The 21,036-nt window shown below is 35.8% G+C and overlaps 1 protein-coding gene across 1 annotated transcript in view; it reads right to left on the bottom strand.

The window, feature by feature from the left end:
* The window catches only part of GLRA3 (glycine receptor alpha 3), a 76,704-nt gene extending 56,122 nt beyond the window's left edge, over positions 1–20,582 (bottom strand). Inside the window, exon 1 of the mRNA XM_066316828.1 lies at positions 20,464–20,582. Within this exon, the coding sequence (XP_066172925.1) occupies positions 20,464–20,582 (119 nt within the window). The remainder of the gene's footprint in view (positions 1–20,463) is intronic.
* Positions 20,583–21,036: the final 454 nt, after the last annotated feature.

Below are 21,036 nucleotides of genomic sequence, written 5' to 3'. Positions count from 1 at the left end.
TAGCAATAGCAAAGAAATTGAAATCGTAAATTCCTTCTATAGCTGTCATTTGATACATGAATTTTATTCTGCTATGCTGCACAGTTATAGGTTACTTCTTCCTCAGATCTTCTGAAGATTTATAACACTTTCAGTCAGCAGTAATCAATATAATTATCACAGAGTTAAATAACGTCATCTACAGAAGTAGCTGTGTATGTGGAATGTCATATTTTGGAGTCTGTTCTGAGATTGATCTATTTTACGTGGGTGTGCTGTGATAGAAGCCTGGATCAGAAAAAAAAAATTAAGGATCTTGGTTAAAATAGTATTCTATCACTAATTTTTGTTTTGTGTTGATATGGAACCATAATAAAACAGATCAGGCCCTTGGTAGGTGGTATTATTTAACCTTGCCTTAGTTTCATTTTCTGTTAAAAAAAGGTGACTGCTACAGTGGGTTAAAAAACCCAACAAAACCCTAACAACTTACTGAAGAAACTATTTTAGGATAAACTTTTCTTTTCAGGGCTACATGACAAATGCCATCTCCTATAGCTTCCTCTTCATGTGCGTACAGAAATCCCACTGACATTCTAAAGTGTGTTCTGCACATGCTTAGAGAGGAGAGTAGTGGTACTGTGACCAGCCATGGGACCCAAAGGAAAGGTCTTTGTTTTGTGGAACAACTCTTACTTGAGTGCTAACAGACTGGAAAAATAAAAGTCAGAAAATACATAAATTTTTAGTAACATTGTGATAAATGGTGCAATTGATACCATTTGTGGCTTTTGGAGTCTCAAAAAAGATAAAGAACTTTGCATATTTGTGCTCAATTAAAGTAAAAAATCTGTTACAGAAGGACTTAAATCTATTTTACCTACCTGATTCTTTGTCTCCGTATCAATTCACTCTTTTAGAACTACTTAAATATGTTTTTGTTTAAATGTAAACACAAGGAATAATGTAAACCCTTTAGGAATTTTCTGACTCATAAAAAAGTTCAAACTTTGCTTCTTAGCACTTCTTAGCAATGGATGGAATATCAAAATGGAAAAATTCCACACAGATATATATGTATGTAGAGGCCACGTGGAGCACAGACTGAGAATATAATTTCTTTCTTTTCAAGACTCTTTTACTCAGGATGTTAAAAGTAACAGTTTTGTAGAAACTTCCATTTAGAAAGTCTGCTAAAAATTTTGTTTTCAAATTTGAAATTTGGATTTATTATCTTAAATAAAAACAGATTTCATAATTTTCCTTGAGAGTTATAAATTTTTGCACATATAGAATATGTACATAGAGGCCTCTAGAATGCTATGGATTGCTCAAATTTCAATCAAAAATGGAAATTATGGTAAAAATGGTAATATTAAGTCAGAAAGTTAAATTTTATCTTTGAGTTTATTTGCTTAGCTAGTGTTTTAGTCTATGTGTAAGTTGATATGTATATTCTCAGACTGCTTATAAATTGTTGGGTATTTCTAAATTGTTTTGAATATTTGGTATCTTTCACTAAAAAATGTTTCTTTACTCTCCTTCAGTCGCTAACATAGTTCTTTATTTCTTTCCTCAGCTGCAGAATGTATTTCTGTTTTTAAGAAAGTAAGTATTCAACATATTCTTTTTATAGTTCAGTTTGAAATTATCCTATTGCAAAAATATTAATTATCAATTATTCTGAATGGATCTGATTCATCACATTATTTCAATGTTTAGTGATTAATGTTTCTGTAAAACATCACTAATGTCTATAAAGTAAATAAAATACAAGGGGCAGATTACCCTTTGTTGGTTATTACCCACTTGGAAGGCAGGAGAATTGAATTACTGTGTGTATACACTTAGTATATACACTTAAGCACTTATATTTCTTTCTAGTAGTCTTCTATAAGGAATTTATATTTATATTCTGTAGGTATATAAAATTTCTACACTACAGGATATACAATGCTATATTTTTATTCTTAGTATGCATAAATTTTCCAGAACGCAAATATAAAAAGGCCCATTGTTAGCTTGAATATAATTTTCTGGAAGGGAAGAATTTGTTTCTTTGCTTTTTTTACTTCGCTGAACTTTTTGTAACTCTTTCCTTGTTGTACTTGTAGTTCTTGCTTTGCCATGGAATAAAGCACTTTGAAATTAAAGTAACTATTTCTGACTAGGAAAAATAGTAATTGCTGTGACTGGATTTTCTCAGTGACATTTACCATTTCAAATTTATTCACACTTTCATATGATGGCATCATTAATATTTGCTTTCATTAATCAATCTTAAGTCTCAGAATATCTTGAATAATTTAGTGCCTGCTAATGAAAAGAATACATTCAGCATAGTTAATACCTTTTGTACAAACAAAAGTCAGCTGTAATTTGTAGCTAAATATTTCTTCAAGGAATGTTTTCCCTTTTACTAAGCTTGGGATGTAATGAGTAAAGGCTGGTTGAGTTCTGCAGAATTCTGCCCTTTTGATTTAACTTTTATTGAAAATACGTATTTCAAGAATGCTGTTGGAAAAATAAAACTTTCATCAATCAAAGGTGACATATGGAACACTTGTCTAGTCAAAAAGCAGCTAGTCTTGATAATGTAGTAAAACCCAAGTAAAACAGTGGATTTTAGGAAGGGATTTTTTGTTTCCAGATTAATTATAAAGATTGCTCTGCATGGTTAGGGCTCTTCAGTTTTATTGCACATTGTCTCTGAAAGCTAGGCCTCTGGCTAAGGGTTTAGAGGAGGTATACTCCTTTCATGAACTAAGAATTGAGCATCTTCTAGTGTGAATAATGTACATAGATTTGTCCTTGATACACAACTATTGCATAAGTCCAGGAATGGCTTTGCGTGCCTCCAGAGGGAATTCATTCTGACCTGTCACAGCTCTTTAAAGAGTTTGTACATGCATTTTCTACCAGGCAGAATTATAGGAATTTAATATCAGCAAGAATTATAGTATCAGCAAGGTACGATGTGTGTACCAATGACTTGTGTTTAGCATAAAGTCATTATGTGACTTTAAATTTCTGAGAAAGAAAGCTGTAAACTTCTTTTAGAGGTAGAAATTTCCTATTTATGAAATCTTTTACTGGAAAGAGATATAACTTCACAGTCTTCTGGTCTGTTCATATGTTATAGAGAAAAGTTACCAACAAGAATTATCTCCCTGGCACTGATTTTGAGTTGTCATGTGACTATCGGCAAATATTACTAACAGTTATAAGAATTTATACCATTTTCCAATTTCAGACTTAAAACAGTACTTGACTTCAATTTCCTGGATGTATCCTGAACATTTTGTAATGTAAATTAATCCTTCTGAAGTAATTGAAAAGAAATTTGATAACTGAACTTGTGGACACAATGAAGAAAAAAATAATTATGTCAAAAGATGCATTCAAAAATTATTTCTAACCAGAAAAAATTACATCATCAAAACTTAGAGTAAGAATTTTTGTTTCAAATAAGCTGTCACACAAAACCAGATGATTAGAAAATTGGAATAACAAGGACTATAATTACTCCTGTCTCTGGTCGATTCTGTCCATTAACTTATTTTTTCACCTAAAATCTGAGGACAAATGAAGTTTGCATAAATGCCTTGCAGCCTGTCAAGTTGCAATTTCAATCACTGAGACAGGAAACTACCCTAAATCACAGGTTCTTACCAACAAAAAGTCTTATTTGAATCAGAAATTGTTAGGTCAAGCTGAAGATATTTCAAGTGGGATATAAATGTTAGAGAGTAAGAAATAGCCTGACACAGACAAGATGCAGCTTCTCTAGATCAGCTACCACATCCTAAATTACAGAAAAAACTTACTTGTAAGAACAGTGATCAGTAACGTCATCTATTATCTGGAAAGAAAATTGACAACAATTGATAGTTTAAAACTAAGAAATGCAAAAAGAATTGACAGAGAAATAAATTCTGATGACGTGAGGAAAACAATCTTTTTTGTAAACTTAGCCCATTTAAGTAAAAGAGTTTAAAACAATTAGAGGAAGTATATTAAGAGATGTATGAACTGAGTTGGAGAGTTGGAGATGGCAGTGAAGAAGGCCTCAGAACTCCTCAAACAACCCAGCAGTGTTGTGGTAAAGTTCTCACTGCACTACTGTGTTATCCAGTGGTGCGGAAAGATTGAAAGAGTGAGCAGAAGCATGAAGGTCACTTATTATTTTATACGATATTAATGAGACCAGTTCTGGGATGTTGCATCAAATTCCATGTCCGAGTTTTAAAAGGACATTAAAGCATCTGGAAAGGTACTGAACAAAGCCACTAAACCATGACCTGAGAGTTAGGGAAATTTGCTGTAAGTAAGAGACTGTAGGAACTTCATCTGCTAGTTTATTGAAAAGGAAGAGTGAAAAAAAAATAGCTTGATTGAAGTGTATAAATATCTCAAGGCAGCAGAAAATGCTGGACATTTGTCTGATGTCCATATCTAAGAAAGGCAGAAGAAAAAACAGCAAGAGATAGAATTCAAAGGGGAATTTGGACATACAATTTAATATCTTAAAAGAAGATCAAACTGTACCAAGACAATACAGCTTTCTGGAAGAAAAAAATCAACAAAATATAAGGCATTGTTCTTCATATATGGCTAGCATGGTGAAAAGGAATGAATTCTGACACACAGAAAAGCAGGCTAAATTCAGATTAAACATTACAAATCTCATGCAGAAATCTTCAGACTGTCAAAAGGCACTTGACTGATTTGAGGAGCTTAAGAAAGGGAAGTAATGGGCATAGCTCCAAGTGTGAAATCATCTCTTCTCAGAGTCCTTCTACACAGGGGTTGGGTTGCAGGCTTGCAGTTGCTGTAATGAGGTTTGCAAGTTACAGCTGTAATGTTGGCTCATCTTGCTCAATTCCTTTCACAGCTGGGTATTTGACTTACTAAGCAGTTGTATGAGCATCAGCTCCTTGTACAGTAGGGACTTAAGCTCCAAATGGAAAGTGCACTTGAGCTGCCCATAAACTAGAAGCAGCTTAAAAAAATCAGAGGTTGACCACAACTAGGAAAAAGAGAGGTTAAATGCTCTATGACATGCACCTGCAAAGACTAAAGAATTATAAGCTTAACTATAATGTTTTCATGAAAGTAAATTGATGTGAAGTAGCCAAGAATAAATTTAGATCAAAATTAAAAGACTTTCTTCTTCAGGAATAGTTTAACACTTTGAGCTGAGATAGTTAGCCCTGTGTGTTTCAAGATGGAGCTAGGCCTTAGGATGCTGTGACATGTATGACTGTAATTGCAGGTTCTTTTTGAATCTTCTGCTGAGAATATGTTTACATTATTATTGAATTTATTTTTTTTAATAATTGCTGCTGCTACAGAAGTCTGAAAAAAATAAATATAGTTAACACAGCTATACAGGCAGAGCATCAAAATCTACAGAATTTAAATGGGCAATCTCATCTGTCAGCTGGCAATTTAGTTACCAAGATAAAGCATGGGTCATGAATCTGTGCTCTCCTGAAATGCCTACTTAAAGTGAGCATGTCTGTGAGAGAACATCTTCCTCTTCCCTTCCTCCAAAATAATATTATTGAGAAAACCTCTTCAAATGGAATTTACAACCTTCACAAATGTTTCCTTCTCTAAAATATTTAAGGCTGGAAAAGTCAGATTGCTTTCCCATGTCTTTTATTTTTTTTTCCTGAAGAGCTACTGCTTTCTACCTCTAAGTTGTCTCTATTTATCCCAACCTCCTGCACATTTTTACCAAAGCACAAACAGAGGAAAGAAACCTTACATATGAAAGTGCTTTATGTAAGCTTCATTTTAAAAGGTGTATTTTCAAAGATAATTTCAAGCCCACTACCTTTGAGGCTTACATTTGTACTGAAGAAACTGCTGTTATTAACTAATTTCCCTCATTTAAAAATTCATCAGGGTGTGCTATTAAACAATTCTTTTCAGTGTGTGATTTCAGCCTTTAAAAATATACATTTGTTTGAAAATGTTGAAGAAAAGAAGCAATGGACTACCATCAGTACCAAAAGATTGTATCACTCCAGAAGGACTTAATAAGAACAGTATAGACAAAAGGGGAGGAAGAAATTACATCTTACACCATTTGCTGAGTCTTCTCGTTTCTTGCTGCTACAGGGAGGTGACAGAGACAAAGAGTATAGTGTGAGGTAATTAAACCTTCCACTGGAAACTTCCTAGAGAGATGTTTCCAAGTCCAATTTAGGACAATCTGCTCATTTATCCAAATAAGCCAGAGAGAAGTCTCCAGAGTCTCATAGACTTACTTTTGAACACAACTGATACAAAATATCTTTGAATTATAAGGTAAGTTCTTTTTCTCCCTTCCATAGGTAAACCACTGACACATTTTTCTTGAAAATCTTACATTAACATCAAGTTACTTACACATTTGTCTTGGGGATTCATTTCATCTGTTCATAAACTACTAATTTGTCTCAAACACAACCCATTTAAGTCATTCAGGGAGGTAGAAGGTTTGCATTTCATCTTACAATGCATACTACAGTGCTGCTACACACATAGTGATGGCCCAGTAGGTCTTTCATTTCATTATTTAACTTATTCTCTCAGACAGCAAGTGTGGCCAAATCCCTGGAGCAATTGGATGTTGTGTTTGTGATCCATCCTCTCCAGCTGATGTTTGAATGTTTTTAATGCACTTCATATTAATATACTTCCCAAAAAGCTCAAATAAATTAACTGTGCCCTTAGAAAGGAAAGCAAAAACTTCAGCCAATATGGATTTAATTTCATCTCCCATACATTACTGCACAAAAGCATTTCAGTAAATTAGTCTAGTTGTACTTATTCACTGGTTCACCAGCAATGGTTAGGTGAATTAATCTCATGACTAGTCTCCCTGATTCCGCAGCTGTAAGCAATGGTGATAGAATTCATTAGCTTTTAAAACAAAAAAGATTCAGTGTAAAGAGGTCTTCCAGGAAGGAAATGATCCTGTAATTGGTGGTGTTGGATCATCTGATGGTGTCTTACATTCTGAAAATTTTAGTGATAAGGTTTTGTGATATGAAGCTAACATTCAAACCCTCTTCTGAGCAAAATAGGTAGAATTCATCTGGTAGAATTAATGGGGGAAGCAAGCTTTTATTTTGATGAGGTCAGAAGCATAGGATGGCTTTTTTTTGTAATGCTAATGTCTCTAACTGTCCAATCTACTAATTAAGTAGGTAAAGGACTAACAAGATCAGAGTTTGGAGTAAGCAGAATATGCACGCATTAGTCAAGATGTACATAAACCTGACAAAAATACCTTTCTGAGAGTAGAATGTTCCAGCGTGTGACAGCTTAAAATAAAAAACAAGAAATATAACAAGAATGATTACTGAAGGCCTCAGGACCATCCAAACTAAAGGTTTTTCTTGTTTTTACAAAAATAAATCCTGCTCTTTTTAGAAAGACAAAAACTCCCTCAAATTTTGCACCAAAAAATATAATACATTAATGTAAAGCATAAACAATACTGATTTTTTGATTGTCGGGGATAAGGCTAAGGTTTTTCCAAATTTTTTCACAGTTTATCACTGAAATGCATTTGTTCAGTTAAGTGGCATGACACAGATATTCTTTTGAAGCGTGATGTGTTTAAACTGGCTAACTGAGATAGCTGTGTCAGAAGAGAAACACAAGTCTGTGTTTTACTGCAATAAAGAAATTTAAATTGGGTAACCTTGAAGTTTACTCATAAAAAATATAAGACAAACAGACTTTTCTGATTGGAGGCCATTAATCAGCAATATTTATTTATGAAAATCCATGGCCATTCTGGAAACCCAGGAGCTACATCAGGGGGTCACAGCTGCATGGATCCAGTACTGAAAGTGACATGCAAAATCATCTTTCACTGCTGTTCCCTTCTATTTCACACAGAGATACTTTCTTCTGAAAAGAAATAAAACACAAAATTCATCTCCTTCTCTGAATTATCCTTGGAAGACAATCTTTTTACATTATCTTTATTGTGAACTCATGGTAACTGAACTCCTAGTTTAGATGCCTGAATTAGACAACATTACCTTCTACTGTTCAAGGTTAATACAAGGAGATAATTTCCTTCCAACTCCTTTGTATTCCCTTATAAAAATAACTCAATTTGAATAATGATTTATTGGTGAATAAATTAATTTCATTCTGAGGGACAAAAAAAAAGTTTCCAGTGGTGGAAGAATAGAAGAAGAGGTGACATATAATAAAGCCAAAGATAGTAAGTGACAGAGAAAGAATTAAGTTTGCAATGTGTTAACAAAAAATGAGATTGCAAGCTTTTTATTTTATTTCCGCTAAAACTGACAATAATGTGTTTCTTGTTAATTAAAGATGCAATCTCTTCCTTGTTGTAGGTCATAAAATTGACAGTTCCTAATGCAAAAAGAAATGCAGATTTTCCTATCCTGCAATGTTTTAGATAATAATAATTTTGTCAGAACACAGAATTCTTAACTCATATTTGCCAGGGTGTCATATCAACTAAGAGGAGTAGAAGCATTTTATCACCAAGATTTTAAAAAGATATTTTCTAATAAAGTCCTCAAGAAAATTTTAAATATTTTGTGTAAAATTAGATTTCTAGTGATATTTCCCCGTTTAGATTTTTTTAGTTGCCCTTGTTTTGACTAAGCACAAATGGTCAGAATAATTTTTCAGTACGATTCTGCAGAGATAAGTAGAGTTGAATCAGGACACATTTTCAGCCAAAGTAACGATACTTAGTTGCAACAAAAAAAAAACCTCTTTCCATTTTACGTTCACAATCTATTCTTTATTATTTTAGTGGTTATAAATAAAAGCTACATTAAATATATAGGAGATTGCATTTCAATGCAACCATTACAAAAATATTTCCTTTCAAATTTGAATAATTTTTCTATTTCAGCTACAGAATTAACATTAAATTTTAGTGCTCCTGTAGCTTAGGCAATGGCTACAAGCATTTTTTAATGTTTTCAGTATCTTTATGGTGACATTTTTTTTTTACGTTTTAATACAGTTGAGAATTCCTCCAGCTCTGCAGTCTTCCTCTAATCATGTTTGTCATGGAAATAAAATAGCTTGTTAAAGTAAAACATGTTAAACATGTTAAAACATGTTAACATAAAGTACATAAGTTATAGACTATAGTTCCAAAAAACTTTGGATTGCTGTGGAATATCTCAGCTCTTCTTAACCAAGAGGAAAAATAGTGAATAATAAGATTTGGAGTCTTCTGATTAAGTCACTCTGCCATGATCACCATTTTAGCATATTATAGTCTGGAAAAGATGAAATTTTTATATATTTGTTTGTTTGTTTGTGACTCGGTACATATATATATATATATATATAAACACAAGGCTTTACACCTTCCTTAGGAAAAAAATCTCTTAAGGTAAAAGAAGAAAACTAATTTGTCAGCATTCTTCATAATCCTATGGGCAAGGCTTTCTATCTTCATTAAGATATGGATTAAATAAACCACAGGTTGTCTCTGTAATTTTGCTTTGTTGTATAGGACAAGTTTATTGTCGCCAGTTTCAGCCATGCAACATGTGAATTAATATTTTATAAATTCGAAATTGTTCTGAATATTTTTCTTTTTTTTCCCAGAAGCACCTACTTAATAGACTTTTAACCTGTTGTGTAGGCTATTTTTATAATTTATCTAAGATCAGACCTTAGTTTCTTGCCATTTTTAAATTTATTTAGCCTACTTTGGGGGGAGGAAAAATCTAAGTCAAAGCAGAGCAGAGACTATTTCAAATATTCAAATTTTGACAAACCTCTCACTCTTCCAAGAACCCAGTGAAAAGGTTTAGGTTTTGACAATTTTAATTTTTACTTAAAAATAGTTAGATCTTCTTCAAATTCACTTAACTTTGTTTTGGTTTGGGTTTTTTTGGTAGATTGTACTTGGCTAAAAGGAAAGGAATATGTTTTAAAACATTACAGTGTCTGTAAACCACTTGTTTATAGTAGTCTGAACTTGCATTATTCTCTCACTATAAAGAGTAATTTGTGTGTTCACTGAATAATGTAGGAAAGTTATTGGCATAATGAATAGATTGCAAAATGACCAAGTAAAATAATTTCTTGAATACTCTATGTTATTACACCAGATATTCTTCCATAAAAGCTGTGAACGTTGAATAATTACATTTGTTGTCGTAGTTGGTAGATGATTCCCCTGACCAAGTGAACTTGCACAGGAGCTGACTGGTGTCTGTCACCACCATAATGAATGGTAATGCAGCTGATGACAATGAGGCAACACAAGATTGAAAGACAGATTAATGCAAATGAGACTTTTGACTGTGAACTGTTGTTTCTCAAGGCAATTCTTCCTAGACCTAGGAAGAACCTGTGAATTCTACAAACAGAATTCTACAGATTATAGCTCGTTTGTTGATTCTGTAGTCAGAATACAACTCAAAACATCCTTTAATTTGTAGAGATGCATATCACTGTGTTTCTTAGTTCTAATGGATTTTTACCATTATGGGAGTGCCCCAACAGCTCTGCATTTATTAGATTGCTGTACTTTCAATAGTATAAACAGAAACAGTGTCCACTGAAATGTACATCTATTGAAGAGGTATCTTTCTTGTAATCATAATTAATGGCCAATTAGAATGTCATATGTATTCTGTTCCTTCTTTATCTTGTTTTGTTTTAAAAATCTACTTTTATGAGTTGCAAACCCTAAACAAAACTGAAAATGTGTTCTTTGATGTGTTTCTTCTTTAATTTTTACTATGCATAAAAATCTTCCCAGAACATGCTGGAATAGAATAAAATGATTGAGGTTTATCAAAACTAGGTAAAAAATTGATTTTGAATTAAAACTCCAGATTTGCGAAGACTGAACCACAATTCAATGAAACACTATTCTGTTTGCCTTAGGGACTACAGGACTGTATCAGTCCTGTATCTTGAGTTGAGCATGTGAGATGGCTGTTCAGAAGATTTGACTTTTTCTCTAAAATAAGTTTGATAAAAGTTTAGTTAGAGAAAAGCTGAATATAGCCTGAAAAGTGACTATATAAAGTACTTTTTCCCAAAATGCTTCCCATGAAATTGTTTATTTTGATTAGCCAGCTAATTATAGCTTTATTACTAACAAGTTAGAGTTTAAAAATAAGACAAAATATTTCTAGTTGAAAAAAAACTCTAGTGGAAAAAATATTTCTAGTTACAACTCATGAAATGGAGTTTTAAGGAAACATATATTTTTCAATGTTGTTTTATGAGATGCTGGCAGGCTTTGGTGGAATATTGTTCAGTGTCATTTCTACTTTGTCAGTAACGATCAGTTTTCCAATGTCAATGGAAACTGAAGTTGGAGTCTCAGGTTCTAATTTTCAAAGACTGTGAACATCTTCCCAAAGAATTAGCAGAGATTTTTTCAGCTTTCTGCAACTTAAACTTCTTTTTATGCATTGAAAAGTAAGAAAATCTTTTCAGAGCTTTGGAATTTTTTTGAGACAGGAATGGTGGTGTTCAGCCAGCCATGTTAATTTACATGAAATACATGGATTAAATAATTTTTTTCCTTTTTATTAATTCTATTCAGAATCAACACTGTAATAAATCAGTATAAGACTTTCTTTAACAAGAACAGAGTTGAGCTTCAGGGTGATGATAAGAGTGACAGAATTCATGCCACATAATGACAGAACCCAGTATTCCTAATGCATGCACTGAAGCATGTTCCTTACGGAATAAGTCAGAGAAAATAATGTGAAGGTTAAAAAACCAGTGCTGCTAGCCTTTCATGCTTCCTCCAAAATTATCCTGATCCACTACACACATTCTCTTTCACACAGAGAAAGTGATGTTTAAACTTCCCCTCAGATACATATTCAGTCTTTGCATTTCTAGTTTTCATTTTGACAGAATCCCCTGAAATTATCATCCCAGTATTACAAACTTTGTGTAAAGAACTCCAAATAAGCTGAGGGAAGGAAGGGTCATGACCTGAGCTGGTGCCCAACTGCCCTCGCAAACCCTCTACCAGATGAGCGAGGGGTCCAGGTGGAGCACTCTCTCCCTTTCCAGAGGACACTGCCCACTTCTCAAACAGTGTTAAAAGCTGTATTATGTGCAAGACCCATTTTCTCCCGAAGGAGTTATCCCTGTTGAAAAGGAACAAGAATAGCATTCTGTTAACCATTATTTAGGGAATCCGAACAAGTGCCTATGTGATCACATTTTAATAACAGATGAAAATTTGAGCATTCTTGGATCCAAAGATACGTATAGTGAAACAACAGAAATAGGTAAAGACATAGAGAGATATTCTGAGGGTTCTTTTGCAGAGTGTTAGAATTTGGAGATAAGTTTTGAAGATAAAAGGTAAAATTTTAACACATATATGGAGAAACTTCCAAATAGTATTTTTAATTCCAATTTCCTGCAGTATTGTACTTTTTGTAATCATAGATTACTGCCTCAAGTGGGAACATTTAATATTCTTTTTTTGTGGTAAAAACTTGAAGTATTATATTCAAAACAATTGACTATCAATTTTTCATGTACAAGAATGGAGAGAAACTACAAGATACTTTATTCTACTTTAACTTTTGCAAATTAGGAGTTTAAGCAAACTCTGATAAATCTGCTCCTAAAAAAAAAGAAAGAAACTATCCAGAAAGAATTCTTTCTAGGGGACTAAAGCAATGAAAAAAACCACTATGGATTTAAAAAAAAAAAAAAGTCTTTTAGGGGATGGATTCCAGACATGATTCTGAAATCTGCCCACTTTGAATTTAGTTCTGATACTGCTGAGTCAGAGGTAATAGATCTGTCCCAACAGCTTCAGGGAAAACGTCCCACAGATACACATCCCTTCACACAAGTTCTCTATATGAGCTTAGGCGCAGAACTGACATTTACCCTAGAACACAGGACATAGGCACAACTTCGTGGTGTGAAGTCAGTGCTTTAGTCATGATTGATATCAAAGTGTTTGTTTTTGCCAGCCATTTACCACTTTGTGACATTTATTTTGTCTAGCAGGGCACTCTTAGCCAGCACATATATTGATCACAAACCTGGAAGTTTAGTTGGTCCCTGAAGATGGAGATGTCTTAGCCTACATAGCCCAGAGAATGGACTCTCCTGTAGGTTACTGAATCTAATAAAGGACAGTGTAGTTTTGAACCCTTTAGGAAACTACACGATTTATCAGGACAAAAACTCAAGATCCTTTTAGAAATTGAGTCACACTGTAGGCCAGAACATTATAAACCAACTTATCACAAAATAAATCCCTAAACTCAGCAGTTCACCACTAAGACATAAAGTCATAATAGTTTAAAAAAAAGAAACCTTTGACAAACATGTTGGTATAACTGTATTAGCTAGGCATTTCTGCTTGAGTGGTTACTTGTGAAATTAAAATTAAAGTTAAGTGTTGGTAAAAATCATACAAAATTGTAAACAGCCAAATTTGTAGAAAGTCATCTCTGAAATTGCATATTCTGGTACTTGTGGATCCTCAGAGGTGCTGGGATTACATTAAGTTCATATTTTACATTTCAAAATTCAGAAAGGGTGAATGTATTCAGAATGTATTTTAGAAGGAACTGGAGATAAACTCTAGACATAGTGGAGTCTTAATGTAAACTGTACATAGTATATGAAGCCTTGAGCAATGGTGTGATGGGTAGCATAAGCAAATACTTTTTTAGATTAAATGTCTTTATATATCTGTCTATCTTATGTCAAAGAGGGAATGGAACAAAGAGCAAAATATTGACAGTAGGTGATGTAGTTAATAACTAAAACTTGAATTTTATTAGAGAAAATAAATTTAGAGGAAAAATTAGAGTTTGCCTTTTTAAATTTCATAACTATTTTGATTTTTTTATGATACTTTTACTGAATTAGTTTTAACTGTAAGAATCTCATGCAGGTCAATAGCAATTACCTCAACCTAAGTAACATTTTGGGAAAATTTAGGATTCCTGTGTTCTACTCTATTGTTTCATTAAAAGAGCCTTGGGATAATCTGCTGCCTTGCTTTTTCCTCTAACCATTGATTTGTATTAGTCAGTATCCCCACTACTTGTGACTCCACTATTTCAACAGCTCCATCAGTGACCATGATCATGTCAGACCAGAGTGTTCTTGAAACTTTCTACCTTTTCTGTGGTCTCAAACCATTTTCCTTGGAAACTGCATTTTGCTAATGTTTCATGTCACCAGGAAGAAACTTTATTAATAATATCAAAGCAGACTGATCTTCCTTAGGAAAGTTCCTACCTAGAAATAGCCCTGACCCTTCCTGCTGTCCCCACTCATTTTGTACATCAGTGGTAAGCCCACAGAAGTAACAGGGTGTTATGTGGTATAGAAAAAATATATAAAAGTGTTGGGGTGTGGAGTCACTCTCCCTGCAAATGGGCAATGAAAGATTGGACATGGAATTATTGCCATGGTCTAGTTGACATGGGGATGTTCATTCATATGTTGGACTTGATGATCTTAGAGCTCTTTTCCAAGCTAATTGATTCCGTGGTTCTGTTTATTATGTGGAAAGTTCAGTTAAGTGTGAATCAGGTTTTATTACCCCGTTTGCTATTGTGTTCAATAATGTGTATTGGAGCAATTCATTAGACATCTGACTGGAAATGTAATAATGAAATGCATTATTTTTCTTCTGTTTTGGTCCCACATTCTTGTTAAATATAGGGGGGTTTTATGTATTTTCCTGCTCTCTGAGATGTTCTCTTTTTGCTGGTAGTTGATATCCTCAAAAAGGTGCCTTTTACTTGACCTATTCATGATGCCTATATATTAGTGAAAGTGATATATTTCCTACCTCCCTTCACTGATTCTTTCACTAAACATCATGAAGTTTGGTAGGAAAAGCAGTAAAGAGGACAAGAAGCAACACCACACTAAAGGGCTCTTCATCATTCATTACTTGAGAAAAGCTGATTTGCAGGAATAATTCCCTATAGGTATTATTACATAATACTCAGTTAGGTCATTTGAAGCCTGTATTCTGAGTCTGTTAAAACAAGAAGCTCTATCCTTGCAAAAATTTTCATTTTCTCTGATTGTCATGATTCCTAGGATGCCTGGACAAAACTAATCTGATGGAGGAGCTATTACATTTATCACCATACAGAAGCACAGCACTTATCTCACAACATTACTTGCCTTCAGCTGTTGTTATCATCAATTGGCTAGGAATGAATTAAGAGAGGTTGAAAAGTAAGAAAATGTCACTAGCACTTTAAGAATTGACAGTTTCATAGTTTTAATTGAAATTTCTGTGTTTTTTAATTTTCTTAAAGGCTGTAAATATTATAAACTCAAATATATATATAATATAAATATATAATCCTTTCCTGAAATTATAAAGGTGGTAATAACTTAGATAAATAACCAGTTTTTAAAGAAATAAAGCATGGATCACTAAAGCACTAATCAAATTCGTACTCGTGAAGGAACTCCTATTTGGTACAAAGGGATTTCAGTATCTCCAGTGGTATATTTGAAATACAAGAGAAATTGAAATTGGTAGAGCTACAATACAAGAGAATTTGAATCATATATTCTTGGTCACAAAACCCCCTTTTGTCATTTTTGTTTGAGTTTTGGAAAGTACAATATTTCCCTAAAGGTACTGATGCTCTCCTCCTAGGTTTTTAGAGGGACCCTTCACCACAGGAGTTTGACTGGCTGGGCTCACTGTGAGCTCTGGTAACTCTGCTTTGAAACAGAACTGTTTGTATTTGTTTTGTAGAACCCTCAGCAGCAGGGGTTCAGTTCTCTTTTCTGAGGACTTGTTTGTTTCTCTTAACTTAAACTCTTTTTTTTTTTTTTTTTTTTTTTTTTTTTTTTTTTTTTTTTTTTTACGCTCCCAAGTGCTGGCAGATCCTCGTGGTCTCTGCATGAGCTAGCGTGCAAGCATACTGTCACCCGGTCTTGCACCTTCATAACTTTGATTGTGACCTTGACCTGCTGACCTGACCCTTTGGCTTTGACCTTGGACACACCTCTTAATTACCACTTTTGCCCATCAATTTGAACTTCTGAACTGTTCTCCTGCACAAGTGCTGTGGGACTGCAAACTTTTATGGCAGAATCCTCTTCCCTCCTGCATTGCCATGAGTCTGAACTCCCAGCTCGACTACCCTTCCTTTACTACTCCCTGAGATGTGCTAAGTGCTTTTCATTGGATCTGGAGTCTGTCAGCTGATTTATCCCACAGAAACTACCTTTCAATTTAAGTCTGGGCTGCTGAGGAAAGGTGTTGTGCCTCAGTGTTGTCATCTTGCATTAGTGGATTTTCTTTTATGCACTTTTATTCACATCTTGATTTGAACAGACATATTTATTTCTTGAATAGCATTGTAGGTCTAATTATTAGCATATTAATAAGCTACCGAAGCTTCATTTGAACACCTGAAAATCTTTATTTTCAGAGATGTTTGTGATGTCAGATTTAATGTTTTTTAGCTGTGTTATTTTTTCTCCTTCACTATTTGAAGGAACTAATACTGGCTTAAAGAAGAATGGCTTCTGCTTCTTATAGCTATTCACCTGAAATCTGTTTGCAATGAAATGCAGGAAAAATTTCAGTATCAGTTAACCGTAAGTTAGTTATTAACCAAAGTTAGGTTGCATGGTTTTCCCACAAAAATCTGTTTTTTAAGAGCAATTATCCGTGTCTCTGATACTGTTTCCTTCAATGTAAGCCCAATGGAGTAATGAAAAGAGCAAGGAATGAGGCAATAATCTAATTGTACCGTGATTCTTGGTCTATGCTAATATGGATAAATAAAGAAATACCACATAGGGAGAATCTATTTTACACTCCCCCAGTGCAACCTACCTTTTGATCCTGTTCTTTCCCCATACACAGGTCTATGTATAAAGTATATACCCTGCACCCTTCAAGGAAAGAGCAAATCTCTGTCAAGTCACTGACAGCATAGTTCTAATAGATTGGTGCTGGCCTCCATGAAAGTTCCTGAGCTGTTATGAAACTGGTTCTGGCTCACAAGTCTGATCTTCACATTTACTCTACACATATGATCTTGCTTTCATCATGACCTCTTGGAATTCAGGCAAAGCCAGAGGATTTTTTGTTAACATTATTACTTTATTGAAAACTCAGAAGAATTCTCAGCCTTCGATATAATAACTTCAAACTATATCTCAAACTATATTCTTTCTTTGGTAGAAAATTACAATTATTTTAAGGCTACATTACATTTTTTTCCCCTAGATTTTTCCTGGTTTTTGCACCTGGACCCTCTTAGTATCACACTCAAGCTCGGACTGGCAGTAATATTAATATTTTTTTATTTTGAGTCTAATTATAGACTTTCTCTCTATCCTCAAATATATTGCATAACCCAGAGTGTTAGGTGCTTTAGGCATTGTTTTTTATGCTTAAAATATATTAATACTTTATCAATATGTGTGTTAATCTATGACATAATAGTACAAACATGCACAATATTATGAAATACTACAGGTAATCACAGAACCATTAAAGTTGGAAAAGACCTCAAGATCATGAAGTAAAACCTTTGACTGAACACCACCTTCTCAATTTGACTGCAGCCCTAAGTGCCATGTCCAGTCATTTCTCAAACACCTGCAGGGAAGGTGACTCCACCACCCCCGTGGGCAGCTCATTCCAATGCTTGACCACCCTTTCCATGAAGAAATTCTTCCTGATATCCAATGTGAATCTTCCCTTGCACAGCTCACAGCTTGAGGCCATTTCCCTTTGTCCTGTCACTTGTTGCCTGGGGGAACAGGCTGATCCGTACCTGGCTACAACCTCCTTTCAGGGAGTTATGGTGGAGAGCAATAAGTTCTCCTCGGAGCCTCCTTTTCTCCAGATTAAGCAACACCAGCTCCCTCAGCTGCTCCTCACAAGACTTGCTCTCTAGACCCTTTCCCAGCTTCATTGCTCTTATTTTTTTCTACATCTTTCAGAGATCAAATTAATAACTAGTTCCTATAATGACCAATATACATCTTGTTTCAGTCATTGCAATTTGAAGGATCTTTTGATGTGGAATGAAAAATGAATTATTAAAAAAAAATCAGGTGAAGTTTCTTCTTGTGAAGCATGCATCCTGAGACTTGCTCATTAAAGTAGCAAGTCTAAATTTACACTGAGAAGCATCTTTTTTTCTATCTTCAGAGGCATATAATTTAAACATTAATTTTACATAGCCTCAGGGCTGTTGAATGAAGTAATGAAGGCTTTTCTTGTTAGTTTCATTCAACTTTCTCATACAGCCTTCAGTTTCTTAATGAAGAGCAGAAAAGTTTCAAAGTTGCATGATGTAAGAGAAGATAACATCATTTCTTCCAAAATGTGTGAGCAAGTAAGCCACTTAAGGTTTGACTATTCCTAGAAATCCATAGCACATCCATCTTCCCAGCAAGTGTTACATAGGTGCTAAGGCTGGAGTCTATGTCTAACAGAGAGTGGAAGCAGCATTCTACTGTTCCTTGTTCCCTCTGTTCCAATGGAAATCATTTCACAAGGTTTAAGTTGAAAAGAAATAGAATTAATAGCTCCAGCAGAGTTGAGAATTTTACAGGTTTTAACATTTTAATTTTTTTTTTTCACTTTCTCCCCCGCCCCCTCGGAGAAAGCATGGAGAAGATTCCTATGTGTTTTGAACAGACTCAGTTTTCTCATGTATTATTTCTAGACCTAAAGTCATCAGCAGTCTCTGTCTTGAGATTGATATGGAAGATAAACATGGATTCTGAGCAGCTTTCTGAACTCTTTCTCCAGCCATATAGTCCTTGTGCACAGTAACCATGTTCATTATCATAAAGTGACTATTTATGAGCAAAAGGCTATTAAAATAGTGCAGTTATCTGGATGTTGAGGAGAATAGTTTGAATTTATGCTAAATAAGATATCTGTATCCATTTGGAAACAATTCAGTATTAGTCCAGATTTATGTGATGCAAAATACCTGTATGCTTTTGATAACTAACTTTGTAGGGTTTTTTTCCACTTGGAATAAATACTTTCATATTGTTAAAATAAAGGATGAACAATTCAACAGTAGGATGGCATTTGCATGGAATATCATACAGAGGAAAAATAAGTTCCATAAGTACACTGAAATAGAATAATAATAGCATGGTACTGCTAGTATTGCCTACACTACACCAGTGTTTGCTTACCTACACTGACCATTAAATACTCACTACAAAATTTAAAGTGTAATATACAGGCATTGACTCTTTCCTTACAGTGTCAATCTCATACCATGTGACCAAGTTTCTTAAAATCGCTTTCTCTTGGCACAATTACAATAAAATCACGTTATAAAATACTTATGTTACATGTGTTGATACAAAGGATGTCGTTAAATAAACTTCAATAAGGAAATATTTGCTATAAACCTGTGAGCACCTGTGAAGTGTGCCATCATTGTGGGGCACTACATGCTGCTGACTTAACTTCATGGTTATAAATCCCTTACATGTATAATCCCCAAACTAACTCTTCAAATTTAAGTTTCCTTTTTTGCCTTTGTTATCTAACAATGTGATCCTTAAAATAGTCTGGCACTGTCATGTTATATGCCATAGTTTGTTTATTATGATACAGAGCTAGAATGCTGATAATAAGCATGGCTAACTGCATTAGCAGTGAATATATGACACTGAAGTATTTTCTTTACTTGTGTGATTTCTCTTTTAAAGTTTTACCTCATGGAGGACTCAAGTTCATTTTAGTCTTGTATCACCACACTTCCAGAGCTATGTGTAAAAGAATGCTTATTTTGATATAATAACATCACTTTACCTAGAAAGAGTGTGCTGGGCAGAGAAAGCCGTATGAACCTCAGTCTTCTACTCAGGTCATAATTTATGGATATGTTGCCATCTTTCATAATACAAATCGTAGGCTGCTGGTAGTACAGCAAATTCTTTCCCTCTTAAAGGAACTTGTGTAGACCATATCCTCTCTTCACTCAGCTAGTGCTTTTCTCTTCCTGCCCAAGACTTCTGACCTAACACAACCTGTGATTTTCCTTTTGCTAAAAAGAACTGACAGTAATAAATAAGTCTGTATATTCTCAACTCAGATCATCTTCTGTAACTTTTACATATAGACACTTTGCACCTTAAGGATTTTCAATATAATTGATGTTACAATTCCTGCTAAAAACAGTGATAAAATTCACAGATCTCATAGGGAAACTATCTGCGAGCGAATGAAGGAAGTACACAACCTCCTGCTTGTAAAATGCAAAATGAGATTCGGGACAGCTCAATGTTACGAAGCCGTTCAGGAAGCGTGCAGCTCACGCATTTACTTTCTGTGCCTGCAGCCTGGCTGCCGAAGGTAGCCCGGCGTTCGCGGTGATAAAGGCGGCGACCGCGGCGGCTGCCCACACCCGTCCCAGGCACTTCAGCTGCCCGGAACCCGGGAAGGGGGACACTAGTTCTCCTAAGAAAGCAACTCACCTGAGCAGTACGGCAGCTTCCCACAGATAAAAGCCCGAGACAGCCGCGCGGAGGTACCCGATCCGGGCCATGCTGCTCGGAGACGCGGCGGAGCCCGGGAGCGGCGGCGTCGGAGGCATCGGAGGGGCTCGGCGGCGCGGCTCGGCGGGCTGGCGGGCAGCGCCCCAGCACCCTGGAGAGCTCCGGCGGCTCCTCGCCCGCCGCCCGCCTCAGCGCCCGGCGGCCCCCCGCGCCCTCCCGCTGGGCCCCGCCGCGCCCGCCCCGCCGCTCCGCATCGCCTCCCAGCGCCAGCCTAATCCCGGCCGCGGCGGCGGCGCCGAGCCGCGGCGGCGGCGGGAGCCCCCCTGCCCGCCCGCCTGCCCCCCGCTCCTGGCGGCAGCCGGCACTCCTCGGCCGGACGCATCCCGGGCACGGGGCGCGGCGCGGCCGGCGGCGGGGCGGGCGGGACGCGGGGCGGGGGCCCGGTGCGGCCGCCCCCCGGAGAGCGCGGCCGGCGCGGAGGGCGCGGGGCGGGACCGGGAGCGGCGGCGGCCAGGGGGCGGCACGGAGGGGCTGCCCCGGGAGCGGGGGATG

Source organism: Sylvia atricapilla, chromosome 4 (assembly GCF_009819655.1).
Source record: "Sylvia atricapilla isolate bSylAtr1 chromosome 4, bSylAtr1.pri, whole genome shotgun sequence".
Taxonomy (NCBI): domain Eukaryota; kingdom Metazoa; phylum Chordata; class Aves; order Passeriformes; family Sylviidae; genus Sylvia; species Sylvia atricapilla.
Note: the sequence above shows the minus strand (reverse complement) of the source record. Positions and strands in the feature narration are given on the sequence as shown.